Source organism: Motacilla alba, chromosome 1 (assembly GCF_015832195.1).
Source record: "Motacilla alba alba isolate MOTALB_02 chromosome 1, Motacilla_alba_V1.0_pri, whole genome shotgun sequence".
Lineage (NCBI taxonomy): Eukaryota > Metazoa > Chordata > Aves > Passeriformes > Motacillidae > Motacilla > Motacilla alba.
The window spans coordinates 38906239-38929261 of record NC_052016.1 but is presented as its reverse complement, the minus strand read 5'-3'; the positions used below and the strand labels follow the sequence as shown (position 1 = coordinate 38929261).

Sequence of the window (23023 nt, the reverse complement as noted above, 5' to 3'; positions counted from 1 at the left end):
TTTCCTGGCATGGATGGCTTTCCTGGCATGGGTGGCTGTTGATGCCTGACACCAGGTCCATCACACCATGTTATCAAGCTGACAGGAAGCTTGAATGAGGACCTCCTCAACTCATCCAAGCCCCGATGTGCCCTTCCTGCTCTGTGGGGACAGAAGTGGTGTTTCAGGTGCTTGTGCCTCACTGGTGCAGAGGGGACATACATGGGTGTTGTGGGGGCTCATATTTCTGGTAGAGGCTTGCCTGTTTCTTCCCATTTAGAGGATTTTGGAAAGGCTATTTAAATAAATAATAATCAAAACAATATTTTAATTAACAATAATAAAACTAATAAATTAAGTCATTAATTGAATAATGAATAAAAAGCAGTTGCAAAATAAGACATTAAGGCAAGGGTGCAAAGGAGTACTGGGAGGGACAAGATCCAACACAGTGCTGGAGCATCACCTATGGGGGGCAACAAGGAGGTGGGAGAAAATGGCTTCAGACCCTTGAGTCCCAGGATATTGTCCTTCCTCCGGAGATGAAGACATTCTCCACCTCTTTGACTGAGCCCACACCCCTGGGCAGAAGTGATTCCACCCCAAAGGGGTGTGGTGGTGTAGCCTCATGGTCATAACCTTGTGGTGGACACCAGAAGAGCAGTCATCTCTAGTGTTTGGTGGTGGTGGCTTTTCCCCTACAGTCCATAATAGTCCTATGAGCAAGATTTGGCCTTCCCTGGTGATCTCACAACCCAGGCTATCACCTGACTACCTTGTATGCCATCTGGGAGGATGGGGCATTATGGGGAACCAGGTAAAGAACCAACAGCCTCTTCCAGGCTGCCTACAAGTCTGCCTGCCTGGGTGGAAGATGCAGTTGTTTCTTCAGGCTTGGGAGGAACAAAAATATTGCAACTTCCTATAGGCAGTTTCCTCAGTGAGTCTCTGATTGCACCACTTTTATACACAGCACCAAGAAGTCTTTAAAATTAAATTTGCTATTTTAGAGCAGGAAGTCCACTCCAGAAAGGTTTCTATTTATTCTTTAGGTGCAATGGCTCTGCATGGTCTTAGCCCTCTGTGCAGCAGCCCCAGCTCTGCAGAGGAGGGTGCTGAGACTGGATTACATGTGTCCCACTGCCAGAAGCTCTGTAGTCTGGCAATGTTCAGCTTTATGTGCTGTGACATCACTTCTGCACCCCTTTACTCCCTTCCACCCCCACAGAATCATAGAATCTTTAGGGATGGAAAAGACCTCTAAGATCATCATGTTAAACCCTTAACCCAGCACTGCCAAGTCCACCTTTAAACATTCTCCCTAAGCAGCACATCTACATGTTTTTGAACACTTCCATGGTCTTGTGGTGTCTCCCCACATCACCCTGCCTGCTGCAAATCCAGCCTTTCAGCACTAGCCGACCATGTCCTGGATTGGTCAAATCAACGTACAAATCTCCACGTGCTCCACGAGCTTTGGAGCAGGTCCTGGAGCAGGGAATTTGCACCACATGCTCTCTGCTGCTTCATGGCCGTGGGTTCCTAATTTCCTTCAAGTCAACCAGAGAAGCTCTCAAGTCTTTCCATCACCGAAGAGCACAGTGAGCCAAGCACCATGGGATAAATCTTGCCCCCAGTTTGGAGATGCAACACCCATGGGGGCAGTGGGGATCAGCAGAGAAGGAGAGAAGCTGTGTTGCACTTCAGACCCAGTGACAGCTGCCACCCGCTCAGCATTAAAGCAATAAATCTGGGGGATCTGGGTTTATTCTCCTCCAAATCACTTTATTATATTGTGAGTAATCACAAAGCCTTACAATGCTGCAGGTTCTTTAAAAAAACAGACTAACACAGTGACAGTATTTGCCAGCTTTTGCTAAGACTAGTTTAGCTAGCAGCTAGCATGAGATTACACAAGGAAATCTTGCAGTCTTCAATTGGATTGTCACATTGGGTTTTAAATTTACCACAGTGCTGCAAAGACAGTAACTTTGACAGTAGGTGATAACCATAATGTTTCATCTATGTACAGGCTTAAAAAAAGTAAACAGCTTTCTTTAAAAAAACATTTTCTGCCAGCAGAAAATAATTCTCTTAAAAAGGCAAAATCCAATAAAACCCTCACATTTTTCTTCACAAACTGCCCCTGTCCTGCAAGGCAGTTTGTTTATGTCCCCCTCCAGATCTCTGCCCATAGGCAGCCCCATTACCTTTTTAAGAAAATCAGCGTTTCCTGTGATTGTGAAGGCTGGTCAAACATTGCAAAGGTTCAGTAGAGGGGAAAAATCCCCAAAACTGAAGGAAGGGGTGAAAATCCCACCCTAAACTACTCAAACAAATTATTGAAATTGAGATAGATGGAAATGTGGGAGTATTTCAGTACCAAATTTCAGTATCCAAAGTTAGGTGTTGACTCTGACTTTTATGGAGTCAGTTGGTTTGGGCTTCTACTTTCCAAGATTTTTGGGGCTATGAGGACAAAACCTGAGCTTCTTTCAACATTCCCAAGGACAGTTGTGAGATGAGTTTATATCTGCCTCACCTTTACATGGACGTCCCTTAATCAAACATTGAAAGTGGCCCTGAAGCAGGGCTGGGTTTAGAGACCAAACTGCAGATCAACTTGAGCATGACCCCCCATCCACAACATCCCATCCCCCAGACAGAGCATGCCAGATGTGGACCAGACCTCAGCAGTCACCTCCACTGCTCCTATAAGCAAATTGGAGGCCTCATACATGGCACTGAGTCATGTTGTGCTGCCTTCTCCCACTTCCTCCTAGACTGGAGAAAAAGAGGGTCCAGAAAGGTTTCCTTTTGCCAGCATTTCAGCAATGGAAGGAAAAAAATCAGCAAAACTTTGAGGACCAGGCTTTTTATCAGATTTCAGTTTATCAGATTCACATGGCAACCAAGGAGCTGTGTGAGAGAAAGAAAAGCCACAACTCTGGAAAAAAACGCAAAGATCCTTTCTCTGATAAGCAAAATGCTCCAGGGCCACAAGCATCAGTGTTAATTCTTCCCCTGGCACGTTCTCAGAAGAGTTTTGGCACTGCAAGTTGCCTCACATATGCCCAGATGAGCTGCAGATGTTGCGCTCAGATGGGGAGTGTCAGACTGGAAACAACTTACTCTCATATCCTCTAGGACTGCATCTTAGTTTGATAAGGTCATCAAGAAAGAATCCCTGTCAAAATTTCCTTCCAAGCTTCCCCAGAAAGGGAGGAGGGATTCTTTTCCATTTTTTTTTTCCTTTCCTGAGCTAGGCTACATGATCTCTTCCCTTTGCAACCTGCTTCATGAAAGGGTAGTTCCTGGGTGAGATGTGGCTCTTAGCAGACCCTTCTGCTTCCCTTCCTCTGCTGCGCATCATCTCTGATCAATGGCTCATTGAGGTTAAAAAGACAGGAGGTTGCTAAAGCTGGACCTAAGCGAATTAGACATGAAAAGGATCAAGGTGGGAAAACAAGGAGAAATTGGTGGGAAAATGTCTCGACTTACTCAATGTTCATTGCACACCTATGCAAATAACATGTAAAACCCAGCACATTAGATGCATCCTGTATTCAGGTTTGTCTGGAAATGTTTCTTTAAGACTGAAAGTGCATGACAGAAAACAGGGTGCTGCTAATGAAGGCAACATCCAGAAGGCACATTTTGGGGAGTTATAATTAAAAGAAGGATGATGCATGGGTTTGTAAGCAAGCAGCTACAGAGCTGGAACATTTTGGTGTGTGCTCTGCAGAGATGTAGTTTTGCTCCTACAAATGTGTCTGAGGCATGAAGGGTTTGCTCCAGACTGAGTGTTCTGCCCTGGGACCTGCAGAGCAACTTGTCCCCACATTGTCCATCATCACCACTCCTGAGCCAACGGCAGGAGTGAGGACCTCAATGCACCGGGTAAAATCCGGAGCCTGCAGAAAACGGGGACCAAGATTTGGGAGTTTATAAAATCTACAAACAATCAACTATTGGCAAATACAAATATATAAATTATTGACAGTTTTACAAAAGGCACACTGCAAGCCATCTCAGTCCGACACCTGTACAAGTCCCACGGCCCCCCACCCTCCCTGCCCCACCCCTTCTTCTCCCCAGCTTTCATCACAAAACATAAGGTGCTGCTGCTATGGATCCATGGCTGTCATGGCAACTGAGGACTTCTTTTTTGGTGAGCCCAATTTGTCGGTGGTACTGTCCTTCTTTGATGGTCTTAAGACACTGTACGTCCTTCCCTAAGGTGATGCTTTTGATGGAAGGCAGGTTTTTCAGCAAAGTCTTTGGCAAGGATGATATGCCTGTCCCAGAGAGGTTGAGCTCTTGTAGGGAGTTTAGACCAAAGATAACTTCAGCAGACAGTGACTTCAAGTTGGGATTGTTGGATAAATCCAGAACCTGGAGGGCTTGGAGTTCCTTGAAGCTCTGAGGAGATAACTCTCTAAAGCCATGCAGGCCACTGAGGGATAAATGAATCAAGTCTTTCAGCCCCGTGAAGTCTCCTTTCTCAACCTTAACCAGAGGGTTTCCATCAAGATTTAAATATCGGAGAGGAATGCCTTGAAGGTTTGGTACAAATGTTAGCCTGTTTCCAGAAAGATTTAAGTTCTGGATGTTGGGAATGCTCTTTTCATGGTGTCTTGTAATTGTGCTGAGCATATTATTGGATAGATCCACATTCAGGGATTTGCCTTGTCCTTTTGAAGCAAAAATGTCCATAGCTATATCCAAAAGTTTGTTATTGCTCAAATCTATGTCACTTAGAGGAGAACTGGAGAAACAGTCCTCTGGAAGGACTTCCAGAGAGTTATGACTCAGATCCAAGGACTCCAGGTACCGAAGCCTGGAGAATGTCGTGGAGGAAATCTTGGCAATTTTGTTGTAGCTCAGGTCGAGACTCACCAGGGTGGTATATCCAGGGCCAGTAAGCATTGATTCATTTATTGTTTCCAGTTTGTTTGATGATAGATCCAAGTAGGAGGTATCCAGAGGGATTGGGACAGGAACAATGTGTGAGCCTATTCCACTGCAGTCCACCTTGGTCAGGCTAAAGCTGTCAAAGAGACCAAAGGTTTCCACTTCACAGTGGCAGCCAGGGAAGCAGGTTTTTGTGGTACCAAAGCAAGGAAGGAGAACCAGCAAATTGAACCAGGCCAGGAAATGCATTGTTCTCCTGGAAAATGAGACAATAGAAAAGCAGATTTAGTTGCTGTAGAAATTACTTTATGAAGGATGTGTAACTGTTTGACTTATGCAGTCTTGTCCTTTCTCTTTACAAAGGGAGAGATTAAGCATACCCTTAAATAGCATGGATATCCCAAAGACTTTTTCTCTCATGTTATGAATCCCAGTGGGAACTTAATGGAGAAAAAAATTGGGTCAGCAGTCTTTACACACATAACCAAATTGAGGCGAAACTGGAAATGAGCTGTAAGAACAGTAGGCTGCCTTAAAGCATGATCTATCAAACATATAAACTTTTGACTGGACCATGGAAGAAAAGGCCAGCTCCTTACTGCACAAATAGACATCTCCCTTCCTTGGACTTGAGATGCAAATTTTAGAAGTTTGGATTTGTATCATGTGGCTAAAAAAACCCTCCTTGGCCTGGTCCAGCTCCTACCAGAGCAGAGGAACCGAGGCTTTTTCCATCTAACCCAGCCTTTGCTGTGGTGGGCCCAGCCCCCTGCACAGTGGAGAGAGACAATTTGCTTCATATGGAGTCTTTGGGGAGCCTCTGCTAATTGCATTAAGTATTCTCTCTGATTAACAGTGCCAGTAAGCAAGGAGTCCTCCCCACTGCTTTGGTTTTGACCCGTCTCCCTCCATCTCCATCATCTCACACAAGAGAGGCAGAGAGCTGATCTGCATGCTCCAGCTTTGCTGAACCTCTTCAGATGGCATCCTAACAGCTCACCCACACAACTGTGGGCAACAACAGCTGCATGATTTCAAGAGACAGCCAAAACAATCTTTAGATCTGCGTCTCTGGAGAGGCTACATAGGAACATGTCAGCGTCCTGCAGGTCAGCATAGAGGCAACAAGGACTGTCCTCACTGGTTCCTATTGCAGTCATGGGTGATGACTCCTCATGCCTTACAAATGAGGTCTCCAGAAGGCTGGAAACAAAAAAAATCTCACCAAGCCAGACAAGCAGGTCCATCAGCACCAGTCCTTGGCTATGCTGCTGGCCATAAAAAGACACTCACGTGCCTACTGCTCATTTAACAAGAAAAAAGTAAAAGAAATCCTTTTAAATGAATGTTCCCATCCTCACTTCAGCCTCCCTGGTTTCCTACCTTTCCCACCACTGTTTAAAAGCACTTCATTAACTTCCTTGCAGTATCGTGTTTCCCGCACACCCTTTGATCTGGCTGAGATTCCTTCCTCACAGCCCTTGCACCTTCCCAAGGCCATTTCCTAGAAATTCACACTTCATCTCCCCTCACCCACCCCTTGTATTCAGTTTCTCTCCCTTTTCAGCATGGTCTTCTTGGTCCTGCTCTCATTCCCAGGAGTCTGACTGGGGACTACTTGCCAATGTGCAAAAAAAGCGCAAAGGGGGAAAAATGTTGCAAAAATACTGTCCTGATCACTGATGTGAGTTGTATGGCGGTGTCTCCCAGACCTCCTGCAAAAAGAGAGCAGAGACTGGGACTCTGGCCAAGTTGCCTGCAACTAAACCATTGCTAAAGGCCCCTCTGGGGTCCATTATTCTATAGAAGTAACAAAAAATTGGTAAGATGAGCCCTAGCCTCAGCCCATCTCAACTGTTTCTTGAGAAAACACATATGTGTGCAGAGATGACGTAGGGGGTAGGACTCTTCTCTGCAGACACTTTTCCAGATATCCCTTTCCTAATGACATCAAGGCTGATCCCCTCTGGTTCTGTGCAGACAGACATAGCTTGCTGCCTTCTGAAGTCCCTCCTAAAATAAATACTACTATTTTTATTTTTTCATGAAGCTGCACTGGGATTGCACTGAAATGTTTTATTACCAGGGGAAGTTACAGCAGTGGGGAGGTCCTTGTAAACTAAAACTGCAAAACCTCAAATGTTAAATATCTCACATCCAGGGAAGTACCTACATTGGTATCAACCCAGTCTACTGGCATTTCTTCTCCCAAATTCTAACCAATGGCTTGATGTCTCTATATGGAAAGGACCTCCCAACTTCTCCTTCAAAAGTGCAGCTTGTTTCCTCATAGAATTGTTTTAGCTCTGGTGGGAGCTGAATCATACACCAGGAAGTCCAAAGACACATCAGTGTGAAATTTTACTTTTCAAGTACTGCTAAAACCTTCATTGGCTCCTTATGGAGCATCTGGAAAAAAGTCCAAAACTCTAATTTAACTTTTAATAGGGCCTGTAGTGGTAGGACAAGGGGCAATGGTTTTAAATTAAAACAGGGATAATTCAGACTAGATCCAAGGAAGTAGATTTCAATGATGAAGATGGTAAAACACTGGTACAGGTTGCCCAGAGAAGTGGCAGATGCCCCATCCCTGGAAACATTCAAGTCCAGGTTGGGTTGGGCTCTGAGCAATCTGGACTAGTTGAAGATGTTCCTGATCATTGTGGGTAGTTGGACTGGGTGGCCTTTAAAGGGTCTATTCCAATCCAAGCTACTCTATGATTCTGTGAATTGAAAAGATTGAAAACCGATGCTGGGCTTTCATATGCACCTGCTCAAACCCTTTTGACATGGGAATTCCCGACCTGATCGGCCTCAAAAGTGATTGCCAGAAGTGGGCAGATACAGCGACTCTCACTGCAACATCCATCACTTCAGCCAGCAGTAAAGACAAAACATGACACAGCTGAAATGCCGTACACAAAGCTCAGCTGAAGTATTTGCACAGCACCTATTGCCTCTTCCGTCCTCACAGCACTGCCACAAATTCTCCCTGACTGGCTCTGCAAGTGCTTTGCAGATGGGTTACAATCCATTAGTACCAGTTGGAAACTCCCTTATGAAGCAGCATGGAGCATCAAAGGCAAATGTGCCACTTGGTTAATAGCTCTGATAAAAGATAGGAGAAATAAAGTTACTGGTCATCTTCCAGTCCAAGAAAGAGACACCTGCATTGCCAAATAATCGACAAAGAGTTTAGTCAGGTACAGGCATGTTTTATTATTGTGTGGAACAACTGACAGCTCTCTTTGAAATGGGGAAAGAAACACACTGCAGGCATTTACAGTTCTGTGCACAGTATGTATTTGAAACTGCACCAAATGCCTTTGGATTGCTGCCCACGAGCTGCTTTGTTGATAAAGGCAAGAAGCCAAGGTATCCCCTTGTAAAATGAAGAGGAGTTATCCTCCTGCAGCACTGGGAAGTTTCACCTAGGGAAACACCATGGACAAGAAAACACTGGCACCATCACCTAGGACAGTGAGGGGAAAGTCACTGGAAGAAAGCAGTCAACCCTAGGCCTGGTTTAGCCATGTCCTCTTCATTTCTATGGCTATAAATATATGGAGAGATCCTGGTGATACGTTTTGGCCATCTGGAAGCTCTAGGGGTCTTTTTATACCCACTGATTGCAATAGGAGCTGCTGGGGGTGCAATATATTCCCCGACATTTCAGGTGCCTGTAGTGACTGCAGGGCTCTGGTCTTGCTCATCCTTTCTGTAGGGCAAATACTCTGAGACAGCCATAAGCAGAGCCTGAGGTGGTTAATGGAGCAGTGTTGGAGCAAGCTTCTAGCAGGATGCCAGCCTTCTCCTCAGATCCCACATCTCCCCTTTAGCCTGCGGATGCCCCTGTGCCTTCTCCCTGCTATGCTCATCCATTGCAATGCCATGTGGCAGGACTCACACAGAAAACTCACATTGAGATTTCCCAGCCAAAAAGCCCCCAACATTAAAAGCAGATTTCAGAGGGATGCCAGGCCTCAGATGATGGTCAGGGAGTGAGGTGGGAGAGAGGAAAGCTTTGTTACTGCGTTGTTGCAAATTCACACTTCTCACTGCATTTGATTTCTTCCTTCTCCTCTCCCTTAAAGACTTTTCTCATTAGGGAGATCAGCTGACACATCCCTCCCTGGATGAAAGCCCATTGCCTGGGGACTGGTCCCCCTCTTTGGGAATGCGGATATTAAGAGGATGCTACCTAGGCTACCTCCAGTTGCCCTGGCAACCACCAAGCTGGAATTCCCCATAGCAAAAAATCAATGACTAACTAAAGAAATAATACAAGGGGAGGTGTTTTAGAGTTTACTGTTTGATGGAGTCAGGAAACAGCTGCCCCATTCTTCATTCTCTCAGCCTCCCTCAACATGGCACTGAACAAAGCATCGTCTGAAATGCAGCTGGGGTTGGGGCTAAAGGCCCAAATTCACCCAATGAAGCTGGAGGTACATGGGTAAGAAGCACAAAAAAAACCCCAAAACACCAGGTTGTCTCTTTGGTGGGGTGAAGAGAATGAAATTGCACCAGAAGGGGATGAAACCAACTAAGACCATACACATCCCTGGAGATGCCTCTCTCTCCCTTGTCCATGATGGAGAGTAGGATGCCCAGTCTCCCTGGTTACTGCTTCCCACCCCATTCTTGGCTGCATCTTCCAAACCCTAGTCCCTCACTATAACCAGGTGCACTTGGATAAACCAGTTTGGGTCACTGATCCAACAAAAAACCCTCTGATCTTTCTCTTTCCCCTTTGCTGGGTCAGTTTTCCAACAAATTCTGGTGATCATCCATAGGATTACCAGCTCTCACACAGGAGTGGAGAAAACAGAATATGTCTTTACTATAGCCCACAACTAGACCAGATCAGGTATGACATGAATCTGTAAGGCGTGGTGGACAGATCCTGGTAATTTCTACATTTCCTGCCAATATTAATTCTGGATTAGCAGCAAATAGACCAAATTTCAAAGAAAAAAGGTAAAAAGGAAGAGCTGAAGTCCACCTGTCCCAAATAGAGTTGTTGCCCTAGCAGAGGCCAAAAGATTTATATTAACAACAATATTTCAGGAGAAAAAAAATGGGATTGTCTTCTGCCTCTTGTATCAGCTAAGTAAAGAAATAAACAAAGTCTTCATAGCAAAGCTCACCAGGTCCACTTGGCTGCCAGCACTAATTGGGGTCAGGGGAAAAGGAGCATTATTGGAAAGTGAAACAAGTGCAAAGGTTATGATAGAAGCCATAAATCCTCCAGACTGAAGGCAGAAAAAAAAATTGGCTCTGGCTCTTTCTCTTTTTAAATATCTTGGAGGCTAAGTGGCAGCTGGGACAGCAGCTCCAGAGCACCAGAATGCTCCAGAGTTGCTTCTCGACAACGAAATTGCATAAGAGACCTTTCTCCCCCTTCTCCACCCATTAATTATTCTGTAAAATTAGAATAATTACTGACTAAAGTGCAGCACTAGCAGCAGCTACACTTTTCCAGTGCGGACTCTCCTGGCTGAGCCCAAATGACGCCACAGATGCAATCGCGGTCGGGTCTCCAGATCCCATATGCCAATTTGAGCAGGCAGCAAAACTAGCTCAAACCAGCCTACAGCCAGAGACCATTAAACCCTTGCTGCAGACACACACCCCTCCCATAATAAAGAGACTGCTGCTGACAAGGTTACTCTTTTTTTGTTGTTGGTTTTTTTTCGTGTGAATCTATTGAAAGTAAAGGTCATTCAGGCTTTTGCTTTGCCTGCTTCAGACCAACTCTTCCTGCAGAAGGCTTCACTGCATAAATGCTGCAAAGAGCTCTTGATAAATATTATCAAACCTCACAAAAAATGTTCGTGTAAATGGGAACAGTGTTTTCTGACTTGCTTGTTACATTTTGTTGCTTGCTGGTTTAGGAGACACTTTGCAAACAGTCCTGGTTTTATGCTCAGTGTTTGAGACTCCTGGGGTTTAGGGAGAGGAGAGCTAATGGGAATTGAAGAAGTATCTCGTTTTTATGTTTAATCCTGCATTTGTTAGATGGGTTTGAGAGACTTCAATGGTGTTACTGTCTCAGCAGGATGAGAATCAGTCCCTTGGCTCTTTGAAATTGCACTTGATTTCATGGAGGCCTCCATCAGGAGACATGGCACAAGTCACTTTTAGGGGATAAGTTATCACCCTTCACTTCACAGTGATGGTTTTATCTGTGGGACTTGCAAAGCTGCTTAGAACAGAGGCATCCCAAATTTTCCAACAGGATATAAACACAGGGATTTGCAACCCTATTTCCCTCACTGGTTCATGCAAGCGTTAGGATGAGGGGAAGCTCAGCCACTGGGGTGGTGACTTTAGCCCTTATGGTTTAATGTAAAGAGACACCAAGGGCTTGAGCAGGAGTGAAAAGGCATCCTGCAGGTGCCTGAATCCTGCTTTTTGCTCTATGTTCTTGCTCCCTGAGAAAAATCAGAATGAAATGCAAGGAATGCAAAAAGAAAAAAAATAAAATATTTCGCTATGAATTCCTTTGTGCTTTAATTATTTTTGCCTGGCAAGTTCATGGAGCAGATCCTCATGGAAACTTTGCTAAGGCACGCGGAAAATAAGGAGGTCGTTGGTGACAGCCAGCATGACTTCACTAAGGACACATCCTGCTGGACAAATTTCATGGCTTTCTATGACACAGCTACGGCGTTGGTGGATGAGGGAAGAACGACTGACATTATCTACCTGGACTTGTGCAAAGCATTCGACACTGATCCACACAACATTTTAATCTCTATGGAGAAAACGTGGATTTGATGGCTGGATGACTCAGTGGATAAGGAATTGGCTGGACAATCACACTCAAAGAGTTAAAGTCAACAGCTTGATGTTCAAGTGGAAACGAGTGAGGAATGGAGAAACTGCATAAACAGAGACAAGATGCTGCTTCCTGATCTGGACAAAACCCCCACTGCTCTGCATCAAGTTGGTGTTTGCAAGACTTGAATCTCATCAAACCCCATGGAATAAAGTTTGTGGACAGCGAGAAGGGGGAAAGAACAAAAAACTATATACCATTTTCACATTTTTCTGTCTTGGTTATTTCCAATTGCTTTTCTCCTCTCTGGACAGAAACTGCTGAGCCAAAACTGCAATGACTTTCCAGTGTCCAAACATGTTTTCCGTCCTTTAGGGAGATTTTTGTAGATGTTACAGGGGATGGGATAGATAAGATTAGCAAAGGAAAAGCTAAATTAAGCATCAAAAACATCAAAAGCATTTCACAACCCCAAAGGCAAAGCCAAGCTGCCCCTCAAGCCACCACATGGTCTGCAGAGAAGATGTGTGTGACTGATCTAGAGGGAACCCAGCACCTCCAAACCCTACAGCTGTACACTATGGATCTGTGTTCAAATATAGAATCATTTAGGTTGGGAAAGACCTTGAATATCATTGAATCCAGCTGTTAACCCAGCACTGCCAAACCCACCACTAAACCACGTCCTCAAGTGCCACATCTGCACATCTTTTAAATACCTCCAGGGATGGTGACTCAAACACTTCCCTGGGCAGCCTGTTCCAATGCTTGACAACCCTTTTTGGTGAAGAAATTTTCCCTAATTTGCAATATAAACATCCCCTAGTGCAACTTGAAGCTGTTTCCTCTTGTCCTATTGCTTGTTACTTGGGAAAAGACACTGAAATGCTTGCTTGGCTGAAAGTCTCTGCTTTTTTTTTTAATGTAAAAAGAGAATTCTTTATTTAATAAAGAAATGGAAAGACTTATTAAAATAAACTTTGTTACAACTGTTAATGTCACAATTCCCATCTGTTTTGCAAGAGGCCACAGAAAATTTATCATCCTACTGCTTAAACAGCTAGTAGTTTATTGCACTTGTGTAATCTTCCCCCTCGGGCATCCCTCATTCCCCCTGAAGGAGGAAATCAAGGTGCAGGTTGGTGTATTTTGGGATCTGACAAAAGGAAAACATGTGCAGGCAGGTCTGCCAGCCCATACAGTAACTTCCAGCTCATTTACATCCGTGGCTGAAATACAATTTCTGCCACACTAAAAGCTTTGTGCCTTGAAAAGATGCATTTATGTGAGGGAAGATCAGCCCAACTCCAGGGAATTTTTCCTCAAGTGGGAAAATGCCGGTGCCACAACCAGCACAGGAAAATGAGGAATTAAATCACTGTGGCGTTGGGATTTGAACAAAATTCCCACTTCTCTGCTCAGCCCAGAAAGCTGTCAGCTTAATAGCAGTTTATTTCCAGGTGGAGGAATTAGTCTCCTGTGGATTTTGAAAGCAATTTTGCTTCCCAGCCTCAAGTCAAACTGTGCTTGTGCCCAGAGGGGGCATTCCCAAAAGAAAATTGTTTACCGGGCCTCCTGAGTGGCTGGGGGCAGGGAAAGGCAGGTGTTGGAGTGGTGCAGCACCAGGAGGGATTCACAGGGTTTTATGGGAGCAGAGAGGATGTTAGCATCCCAGCCCCACCATTGCCTCCTGGCTATTCCAGCTGCAGAACCACTCAAACGGGGAGCTTTGGCAGCCGCAAATGGTTCTCAGCAGCCTGGGATGCATGGAATCAGTCAAACAGGTGCCAGCAAGGGATGGAAGAGCTCAGAACTCTCTCCTGCTCAAGAATCACTTCCAGCATGGCCACCCTGAACTCTTTTACCCCTAACAACTCCTATTTCTTGTCCTCCCTGCTCTGCTTGTTAACTGTGAGCATTTCCAAGAGCAGGAGGCCTCACTATCCTGGCACTCACTGAGTATAAGAGAGACTTCATCTCTGCCAGGAACACAAATATTTTCTTAACCATCTCAAACTCAGCCTGAATAGAATTTTTATCATAGCGACATGTCCCAGAATGGGAGGCCTCCGTTATTTTGGCACAAACTCGGGAACAGACCAGCCCTTCAGCATGGTGCTTCATAGCCAAAGGAGAGGTTTACACAGAGTTGAATGCCAGTCCTAGAGCATTTTGCTGTAGAATGACCTGGTGAAGCTACCTGCCCCATCACCTCCAGTGCCCAAGAACCCACTGTGGGGCATGAAGGGAGACTGTGGGTGCCCAGGCTTTACCCAAATCACAGCAGTAACCTTGAGAAGATGAAACCCTCCTCCTTTCTTAACTAGTCAATTATTGAAAGAGAAAATGATGCCAGCAAGCTTCTCCTGGAGCCTCATCCCTTGGCGGTGCACACCTGACAGACAACCCCAGACAGTTCCTGCACTAGCTCCTGCTATGATGATACTTTTTCACTGCACTCCAGCTCCCAGAGACATGATATAATTCCAGAGGAATTCACTCCAGGATGAACCACATGCCAGCGAGGAATGTTAAGAGGTGCAGCACGGGGAGAGGAAACTTCCTACCCACACCGGATACTTCTTGGTTTTAGCTGTTAGAAGAGCTGATCAGCCATGCCACAGTGCCCAGCTGGGAAATGCCACATGCCATGGACATCCCTGGGATGGCAGGTACCATGTTCCATGCCAGGGGAGTGCAGGTTGCAAGGACCCACCAGCAGTTCTCTGGTCAATGAGGAAAAGGCGTGATGTCTATGGATGTACCCCACATCCCTGATCTGGATTGCTTCCAATCACCCCAGAGGACTGGCCTGAGCTGCAGAGAGACCATGCTGCATGGGTAGACATGGATGGGTTCCCCCAGAGAAAATGAGCTAGGCAGGGGGAAGGAAACAAGAGAGAGGAGGGAGGAGAAGGTGATACGTCCCAGAGTGGTGCCTCTGCTCTTCCTGGTGAGACACATCCCACCAAGAGCAAACAACTCATCACAGCCTCATCATCCTGTATCTCTAATGGCTTTCCAGCTCTTTCTCCTTGAATCATAGAATCATTAAGGTTGGAAAAGTCCACTAAGAGAACTGAATCTGTTACAACAGGGGTGGCTGCAGATCAAGTTTAAGTACTGCCTCCAACAGCATGCCTTCATCATGGTGCAGCTAGCACTGGAAAAAATCATGAGAAAGCAGAGGGAAAAGAAATTCAGCCTGGCTGGGCAACACCTTCAGCCCTGGCAGAAGGACTTTAAGAGGACCCCATGCAGCTTTAGCTCTCTGAAAGGCAGAAGCTGCCAATCTCCCTTCTCCTAACAGCTCTGAGGGCCTGCTGACTTCAGTGAGGAAGGGCAAAATGAGGAGACTGGGAGTTAAGCTGGGTGTCCAATGGCACTGCTCCAGCTGGCCCAGGGATCCTTTGTGGGCTTTTTATTTATTTTTGTGGTTGGATTTTTTTCCATGCACAATAATCTCTCGACCCCTTTGCTGTCTGTGGCTCTCAGCGTGCAGCTGCAGACCCTCCACTGAGGAGATAATAAACACAATCCTGGCCATTATTGTTGCAAACAGCACAGCTGGAGGCTCCCATCTCATTCCCCTCATGGCCTTTCTTCGCCCCTCCTCTCCAATAACTCTTGCATCGTGATGCTGCAAACAATGAATGCCGGTGAATCTGCTTGGTGGAGCATCAGCTGGGGCTTCAGGAGCTGCCCTCACCACAGTGAAGCATGTGAGACATTTACTAGACCCAGTGGGTTTCCCACAAGGTTTGGGCAGGGGGGATTTGGGAAGGGGAAGGGTTGTAGGTAGAGCTGATAAAGGGTTTACCAGGAGCGTGTCATTCCCACCATGATTCCCACTGCAGATGATGCTTCACTGCCCTCATGATGTGCAGTATCTCCTCAGCTCTTTTCCTCCCCTCCTTGGCCTGGGATTCTCCACTGCTGGTGGAGGATTTTGGAGAAAGATCATCTGAAGTGGGTTGGGAGAGCCATTTCCCCAGCAGGACCAATTTCTCACCACTGATGAGTCCCCATTTAAGTGCCTCAGTTTCCCTCCTGACACTTCAAGGATGACTAGTATTAGGTCTGAGAGGTGTTCACTCACCCCCACCCCCAGGTTTAATTCCCACCAGTTTAACTGGGAAGGGAGCACAAAGCCTGTGGATCTCACCCCACAGAGAAGTCCCCAGCCAACACTGCCACTGCTGTAACTGGTCCAGACAAATGTTACCACAGTCCCTGGGCACCATGTCCAGCTCCTATCTTCCTGGACACTCTAGGGACAGCAACCCTGCTTTGCCCTCTGCAAAATGGGCAGCCAGGCCAGGGGAGAGGGGAGGGTATGGATGAGACTGGCCAGGTTCAGTTACCCAATGATCCTATAATTCTTTGAATTGAAGATCACTTGCAAGAAGTTGCAATGCTTTGGTCCTAGACAGACACAAACTGAACTTTTGCAGTAGGATTAAAGTTCTTTGGAGAAAGGATCTCCCCTGTCCTGCTCTGTGAAGTTTGGCCTCACCATGCCAACTGCTACAGACATATCGTTCTCAAGGATGGGAGGAAAACAGGCACTTTTTGGGGTCAGGGATATGGCCTGCCCCACTTGGAGACAGGTGACACAAGCCCCATGCACATGTGTCACCTAAGACACGATAGGGTTGAGGAATCACATCTGGTTTGAACCATCAGTCACAACAGGAGTTTGTGTTTCAATTTTTCCTGAGGAGGATTATCTTATCCAAAGTTTAAAAAAAAAATCCTTCAAAATACAGTCCCCATCCCTGGAAGTGTTCAAGGCCAGGTTGAACAGGGCTTTGAATAAGCTGGTCTAGTGGAAATTGTCCCTGCCCATAGCCCGGGTGTTGAAACTGGATGATCTTTAAGGTCCAACCCAAACCATTACGTGATTTCTCTCCCCACCCCTGGGTTTGAGCTGCTGGCAAGAATCAGGGGAAAGGAGAGGAATCACCATCACAGAGACACAGACTGCAAAAAAGAATGAGGAAGGGAGAAAGGGGAAGGAAAAGAAACCCTGCAGACACCGGCACTCAGACATTAAACACAGCATGTGGCCCTCTGTCTGCTATGGTGAAGATAAAGTGCTTTTTTCCAGTTTGCCACTGCTCTTACAGGAGATTTCCAGCCTGGTTAATGCAACTCAGGAATGTCCCATGCTAAGGCAGCCAGGATGGTTTAATCTCTTGTAGTGTCTGCAAGCAGACGGGAAGGCTGGGGCGATTCCCAGAGCACATATTTCCTTCCCCCTCTGCTGCACACCCTGAATACAATAGAAACTCCCAGGAAATTACCCGCCCCCTGAAAAAAAATTGCAATAAAAATTAAAATATTGAGATTTCCTTGTAATGAATGGCTGAGCCATTCATACATTTGCCTCGATAGGTCCAGGTGCCAAGTTTTAAGACAAGAAACAGCTTGCTCAAGCCAGCCTTTATCTCCTCCCAGCCCTCAACATCTCCGTGTTTGGAAGTTTCTTTTGATAGCTTGCCAAGGCAGCCAGTGCTGCAGCTACCGTGCAGAGCCTGGGGGTGCCAGGGGTCAGGAGGGCTGCCGGACAAGGATGCCTTGTCTCATCCCACCCTCCAGACTCTGCTTCTCCCCACCAACCAGCTAACAAAAGAGGAGAAGGAGGAGGAGAAAGGAGGAGAGACTGAAAGAGGATAAGGAAAAGCAGTTAGGGATGGAGGGAAAACTCTAAACCTCTGGAAGATGGTGGCTCACCGTTTATTCCCAGCTCAGTCTTGCGCAGGGGTGACACTCACTGGTGCTCACTGTGTGGCTGCCTGAGGGAGCACAGGATGCTTTTCCCTATATTAAAAAAAAAAAATAATCCACAAAACCCCTAAAAACTTCTGCGTGGTTTTTTTTCCCTTTCCCCCCCAATTTCCTCTCATCCATTCAATGCTGGTTTGTTCCTTGCACTTAGTTGTAAAGAATAGGGGTGCAGAAGACCCTCATCCCAACCCTGCAGCCTTTCCTGCCAGTCCAGCCTGTCATCAGAAATTAATGTCCCCTGGGATGTCTGTCACGTCCTCGTTCCCTCCAGGCATTTTGTTATTGCTCCCCACTGCCTCCGACAGCAGCTGCTCAAATTCATTCACAAATCAGCAACGTCTGCCCTGCTCCAGGATGCCGCAAGGGAAAATCCGTCTGAGTGCTGCCACCCAGCCTCCTGCCTGCCCCGTGCCGAGCTCCGCTCACCCCGCGCACCCGCCGCCTCTGGAGCAGGGAAGCGGCAGCTCCTCGTCGGGCCGTTTATAACCCGCGAGTGAGCAGGCACCTCCCCGTCCTCTCCGGGCCGGGGGCTGGGACTGCCCCCCTTGGTCACGGTGGGACGAGAGCCAGGCCCCGCTTTGACAGGGCGGTGGCACACACTGACCCGCTTTGCCTGTGCGCGCCTCCAGCCAAGTTCAGCCTGCAAATCCTCCCAGGGACGTGCCTGCTTCCTCCGGTCCTTTCAGCATCTAACACATCCAGCGTGCTTCTTGCTCCCGGAGAGATCGGCGAGACGGTCCAACCCCGCCTTTCCCCGGCGCCTCTTCTGCCGGTGTTCGCCCTCTCCTCGCCGCTGCAACAGCCCGGTGCTGCCAGCCGAGCTTCGGAGCGGCAATCAATGCGATATTTCAGCGCAACGCCAGCGATCGGCACCGGCTGCTCTCCGCAGAGCAATGGCACAGTGTCCAGCCAGACAAGTTTCCTACTGTAACTTCGGTGAATGCTGTTATTCAGGCGGACGGCAGCTGATTTATCATGGCAGGCACACGGGGAAAGCTTTCCGTTCGGGAGACCGGGGGCTGCTCGTCCCGCTGCCGCGACGAGCGCCGTGAGCTCAGCAGGGTTCGCTGTGCTTTCCTTGCAGCCGCGCTCCAATGTCTTCGCTGCCACGGAATCGCGTTCACGAACCGCGCTGGCGAGCGTCGGCTAACGGAGGCGATGCCGCTTCTCCGCGACAAAAGCCGCCAGCTCCATCCCCACCGCTCTCCTCCCAGGCTTCCCAAATCCCAAGCCAGAGGAGTGAAGTTGACAGACCCTTTTGTTTCCAGAGAGCTTGGCACGTGTTGTGGTTTACTGAGCTAATAAATCTGCCGTGGGCTGCGCCTTTTAATGACTGCAGCATTAATAACAAGTTTCCTGGGAGCTGCTTGAAAGTTTACAGGGTGTGTGCACTATCAGGGGAACCCCGTGCTTTCTGACCTCCTGCTTCAGAAGTCACACCCAGCAGCTTCTTTCATTCTTTCTTTCTGTCTTTTTTTTTTTTTTTTTTTTTTTTTTTTTCAATGAGAGAATGAATAAATCTTGTTCGGCTTCCTCTCTCCCCTTCCCAAACACACCTACACACCTTCCCCGTCAGCTTAATCCACTCACAGATGAGAAATTCCCAGTCAGGAATGCTTTTGCCATGCCTTTATCCACATAACCCGGGGGAAAAGGACCCCCCCTCTGCACCTTCCAGCTTCTACACCCCATCCAGCCGACCCCTCTCAGCTTTCCTTTCCTTCTCCTTTCTCTCCTTACCTTGATAAGCTCCAAAGCCTGCGAGCCTCCCAGCACCAAAAACCCACCAAAAAGCTTCTCTTCGCTCCCGAGAGTTGAGGGGAGGGCCCGGAGAGGAGGAGGAGGAGGAGGAGGAGGAGGAGGAGGGAGAGGAGGGGAGACAGGGAGCCCAGTGTGAAATCAAAGCCCCGAAGCCGGGCGCGGGAGGCGGTGCGGAGCCTCCAGCTGCTGCTCGGATTACTCTGCAGCCGTGGCGATCCCGAGACCTCTAGAAACCACCATTCCACTGGGGGAAGGAGAAGAGATTCCAGCTGGAGACGCTTCATCCCGGGAGGGCAGCCGGGCTGGGGGCTCGTACGCACCCACAGCAGCTCGAAGCTCCCCCTCTGGAAAAACCAGAGGTGGGGAAAAAAGTAGTTTGCTTCCACCCGAGACCTCTGTCCTTCCCCCTTCCCTGCACCCCCAGCCTCTGAACCCCCTCGCGAGGAAAAAATCACACCGAAAAAAGTTTCCGCACTCTGAGGCTGGGGAGGGCTCCGCTGCAGGGTCCCCGGGGCTGGCCCTGCGCATCCCCAGGGGGTGGCAGGGAGGGCTCAGCCCATCGCCGTACAGCTTCCCCCCTCCCCAAAAATGAGCCCCACGGTTCTCCACACCCGGGAAAGTTTGGAAGGGGGTGCAGAGAGGTATGCAGGTGCCGGGGAGGGGATGGAGGGCGCAAAGAAGGGGTGGGGGGCAGGGAGGGGATGCGGGGGTCAGGGAGGGGGTGGGGGCAGAGGGGGGACTCACCGGGGCCGGGGTCGGTTCCCAGCGCCGGGCCGGTTCCCACGGCGGGAGCGGCGCCGCCGGGAGCCGGCAGCAGCAGGGCTTGGGGCCGGCTGTCCCCTTCTGCTCTCCTCCTTCTCCCTCCTCCTTCCCGTGCAAGGCGTGCAGCTGGCCGGGCAAGCTGGCTGCCCCCTTCCCCGCAGGAGGAGGGAGGAGGGAGCTCAACAGATGGCTGCACACAAGGGAACATCTGGGAGGAGGAGGAGAAGGAGGAGGAGGAAGGAGGCAGGAGGCAGGACTTGCGCTAGACTGTGCCACTCCTGAGCTGGCAGACCCCCCTTAACAGGGGAAGAGGTGAGGGGAGGTGTCGAGACTGCTTTGAACACGCACACAGTCCCCCTTGCTGCTGCCTTGCATCCCCCCTGGCTAAAATTCCTTGTCGTTGTTCCTTTGATTTCTTGGGGATCACACCGGAGTTGCCCTTTCAGCACAACCGTGTTTGCAGCTCTGACCTCTGCAGGGCTGTATTTGCAGACGTGAGTTCTATTCCTGAGCACTGCCTTCATTCAGTTTTCCAGGCCTTTAGTGCCAAGGTCAGCTTTGGCACCCCAGCGTGCAGGTTGGACAAGGCAGCACCAACATTTGAGCAATGCCAGCAGGCAGGGGACTGGGGCTTACAAATTGTATGGTGAAACCCTTGAAATAAATAAAGAAAACAACAACAACAACAACAAAAAAAACCCACCCCAAACCAAACCAAACAAACAAAACCCCCCAAAAAAAACCAAACCAAACCAAAACAAAAAAAACCAAACAAAACCAGACTTAATCCACGCTGTGGGGAACAGAGAGTCTGAACCACATCACTAGAGGATAGGCAGTGCCTGGGGCTGTAAATGAGCAGCCCTGCATCAGAATTTCTTGGCTATTGGATGTAGTGGCACAGTGGTGGCTTTAGTCATCATGGTGTAGTGGAAAGAATATCAGAAGTCACAGATTCACAGAATACTCTTAAGTTGGAAGGAACTAACAAGGATCAAGTCCAGCTCTAGGGGGAATTGCCCATACAGTGATTGAACCCACAACCTTGGCATTTTTAGCACCAGGCTCAAACCGACTGAGCTTATCTCAAGGTGTCAAGTGCCTCATGTCATGGTGCCATGACACTGGAAAAGGCAAAAGGGACTGCAAGGGTCCCTGGGTCACAGATGACATATTCTGTGGCTGGCCTCAGCTTCTCATATTCAGCACCTCCACCCTTTGTGTATTACTGGCCTGTGTCAGGTCTCAGGATGTGTGGCTGCTTGTTTCTTAAAAAGTTTAAGTTAGGATAGTACAATCAGGCTTCCTGTTTGCTTTTAGTAGCACCAAAATACCCCACTTGCCCCATATCGATGATCAGGGCTTGCTCAGACCTCAACCTTCAAGCAGGCTTGGTGCTGAGATTTGTATTTAGCATCTCTTTGTGATGAAAAAGCGGTGAAAAGGGTTTGATTTGTTTTTGTTCCGCTCAGCTGCTTTCTCCAAGAACATCACTGCATGAAGATTTGCTGGGTGACCTACCTGCCCAGCAAACACAGCTCTGGTCAGAGGAGCTGAGACTCGAGGCAGGAGGTACTGGGGGCATCAGGAAGATGTCACAGTTGTTCCTCTCCACCCTCTGCATTTCCGAGTGTGGCTTATCCAGGATATGTGCTCACTCTGCCCGTCTCAGGAGCTGCTTTTCGGGAATCACCATCAGACTGCTAGAGCTCTGCCAAGGAGCAGTCCCAGGGAGCCAGAGAGAGGAAATGTGTGCTCAGCTGGGCCGAATGCTTTTTGGGGAAAACTATGGGAAAACCCCTTAGTCTGTGTTGTGATTTTCCATGTAAATGTCACAGTGATATCTCCAGACATGAACAGTCTCTTGTAAGGATCCATTCAGCAGGGTCTTTACTCTGTTCAGTTTTTATAGCTCTGAGTAGGGGAAGTTGTTGAGCTGGAAACTTTTGTTTAATTTTCCATTTTGTTCATTTTTTTTCCATGTCTCATTCTAAGCCTTTGCCATGTCAAAGTTGGCCTCAGTAAAACAAAATGCCAGTTCAAAGGTGAAGAAATTGGGCATTAAATCTTTTGGCTGAGATCCAGCTAATATATAATGTCTATATATTATATATATGTAGATATAATACAGGCCCAGTTTCATGTAGTTGACCAAAGTCACAACAAGGACAGGGCTGGCAGTTCTGGGTGATCTGGGGATAGGGATTAGACCTGATGTGATGCTAACACAAAATGAGTTATGCATCCATCTGATTCTTAGCTACTTCAAACAGCAACTATACCAGTGTCTCACCACCCTCATTAACAATTTCTTCCTAAATTCTAATCTAAACCTCCCCCTGTCAGACAGTTGGAAGCCATTTCCCCTTGTCCTATTACTACAAATCCTTGTCAAAAGTCCCTCTCCAGCTCTCTTGTAGCCCCTTTAGCCCTTTAGACACTGGAAGGTGCTCTAAGGTCTCCTTGGAGTCTTCTCTTCCCCATATTTAGCAAGCCCAGCTCCCTCAGCCTGTCTCCACAGCAGAGGTGCTCCAGCTCTCTGAGCAACTTTGTGGCCCTCCAGCACCCTACAGCAGACCATTTTAGAGGACATATAGTCTTAATATCCTGTTTCCCACCATCACTATTTCTTTGCCACATGAGAGTATATTTTTGTAAAGATAAAATAGGGTTTCCCCAGAATTGTGTAGTCCCATGGACTGAACATTCCCACACAAAACCAGACGTGCTGTTTCAGGACAAATACTTCCATCCATCTCAAACAGTTCACTGCCCGGGACACCAGGGGAAGGTGAAAGATGGAAATGGAACTTGAGTCTTCTCTCTCCAAACAGCCCTCCTGTACTGCTGGAGCAGAGACCCTAGCAGGTCTGGGAACCATAGGACATTTTCTCCCAGTTGTGTTCTTCCAGGACCATGCTGAGCTTTTCTCAGATCTTCTGTTCCCAGAAGACACCAGCTCAGTTCTGTGTTTCTCAATGTCTGATAACATCATGGCTGGTTGGACTTGTTAAAATCCTGAGAATTCTTACTCTA

General features: G+C 47.7%; 1 protein-coding gene across 4 annotated transcripts; it reads right to left on the bottom strand.

Annotated features, from left to right (window-relative positions):
• Positions 1-1737: 1737 nt before the first annotated feature.
• On the bottom strand, positions 1738-20166 carry TSKU (tsukushi, small leucine rich proteoglycan). Of its 4 annotated transcripts, none has more exons than XM_038145744.1 (3): positions 19970-20166; positions 17411-17497; positions 1738-5149 (listed from the first exon to the last, which is right to left on the bottom strand). In XM_038145744.1, exon 3 carries the CDS (start codon positions 5140-5142, stop codon positions 4084-4086), a length of 1059 nt encoding a protein of 352 aa, XP_038001672.1. In that variant the 5' UTR covers positions 5143-5149; positions 17411-17497; positions 19970-20166; the 3' UTR covers positions 1738-4083. The 4 variants fall into 4 exon arrangements, with proteins under 4 accessions (XP_038001672.1, XP_038001682.1, XP_038001694.1 ...); XM_038145754.1 differs by lacking the exon at positions 19970-20166 and adding an exon at positions 19205-19338; XM_038145766.1 differs by lacking the exon at positions 19970-20166 and adding an exon at positions 18069-18958.
• Positions 20167-23023: the final 2857 nt, after the last annotated feature.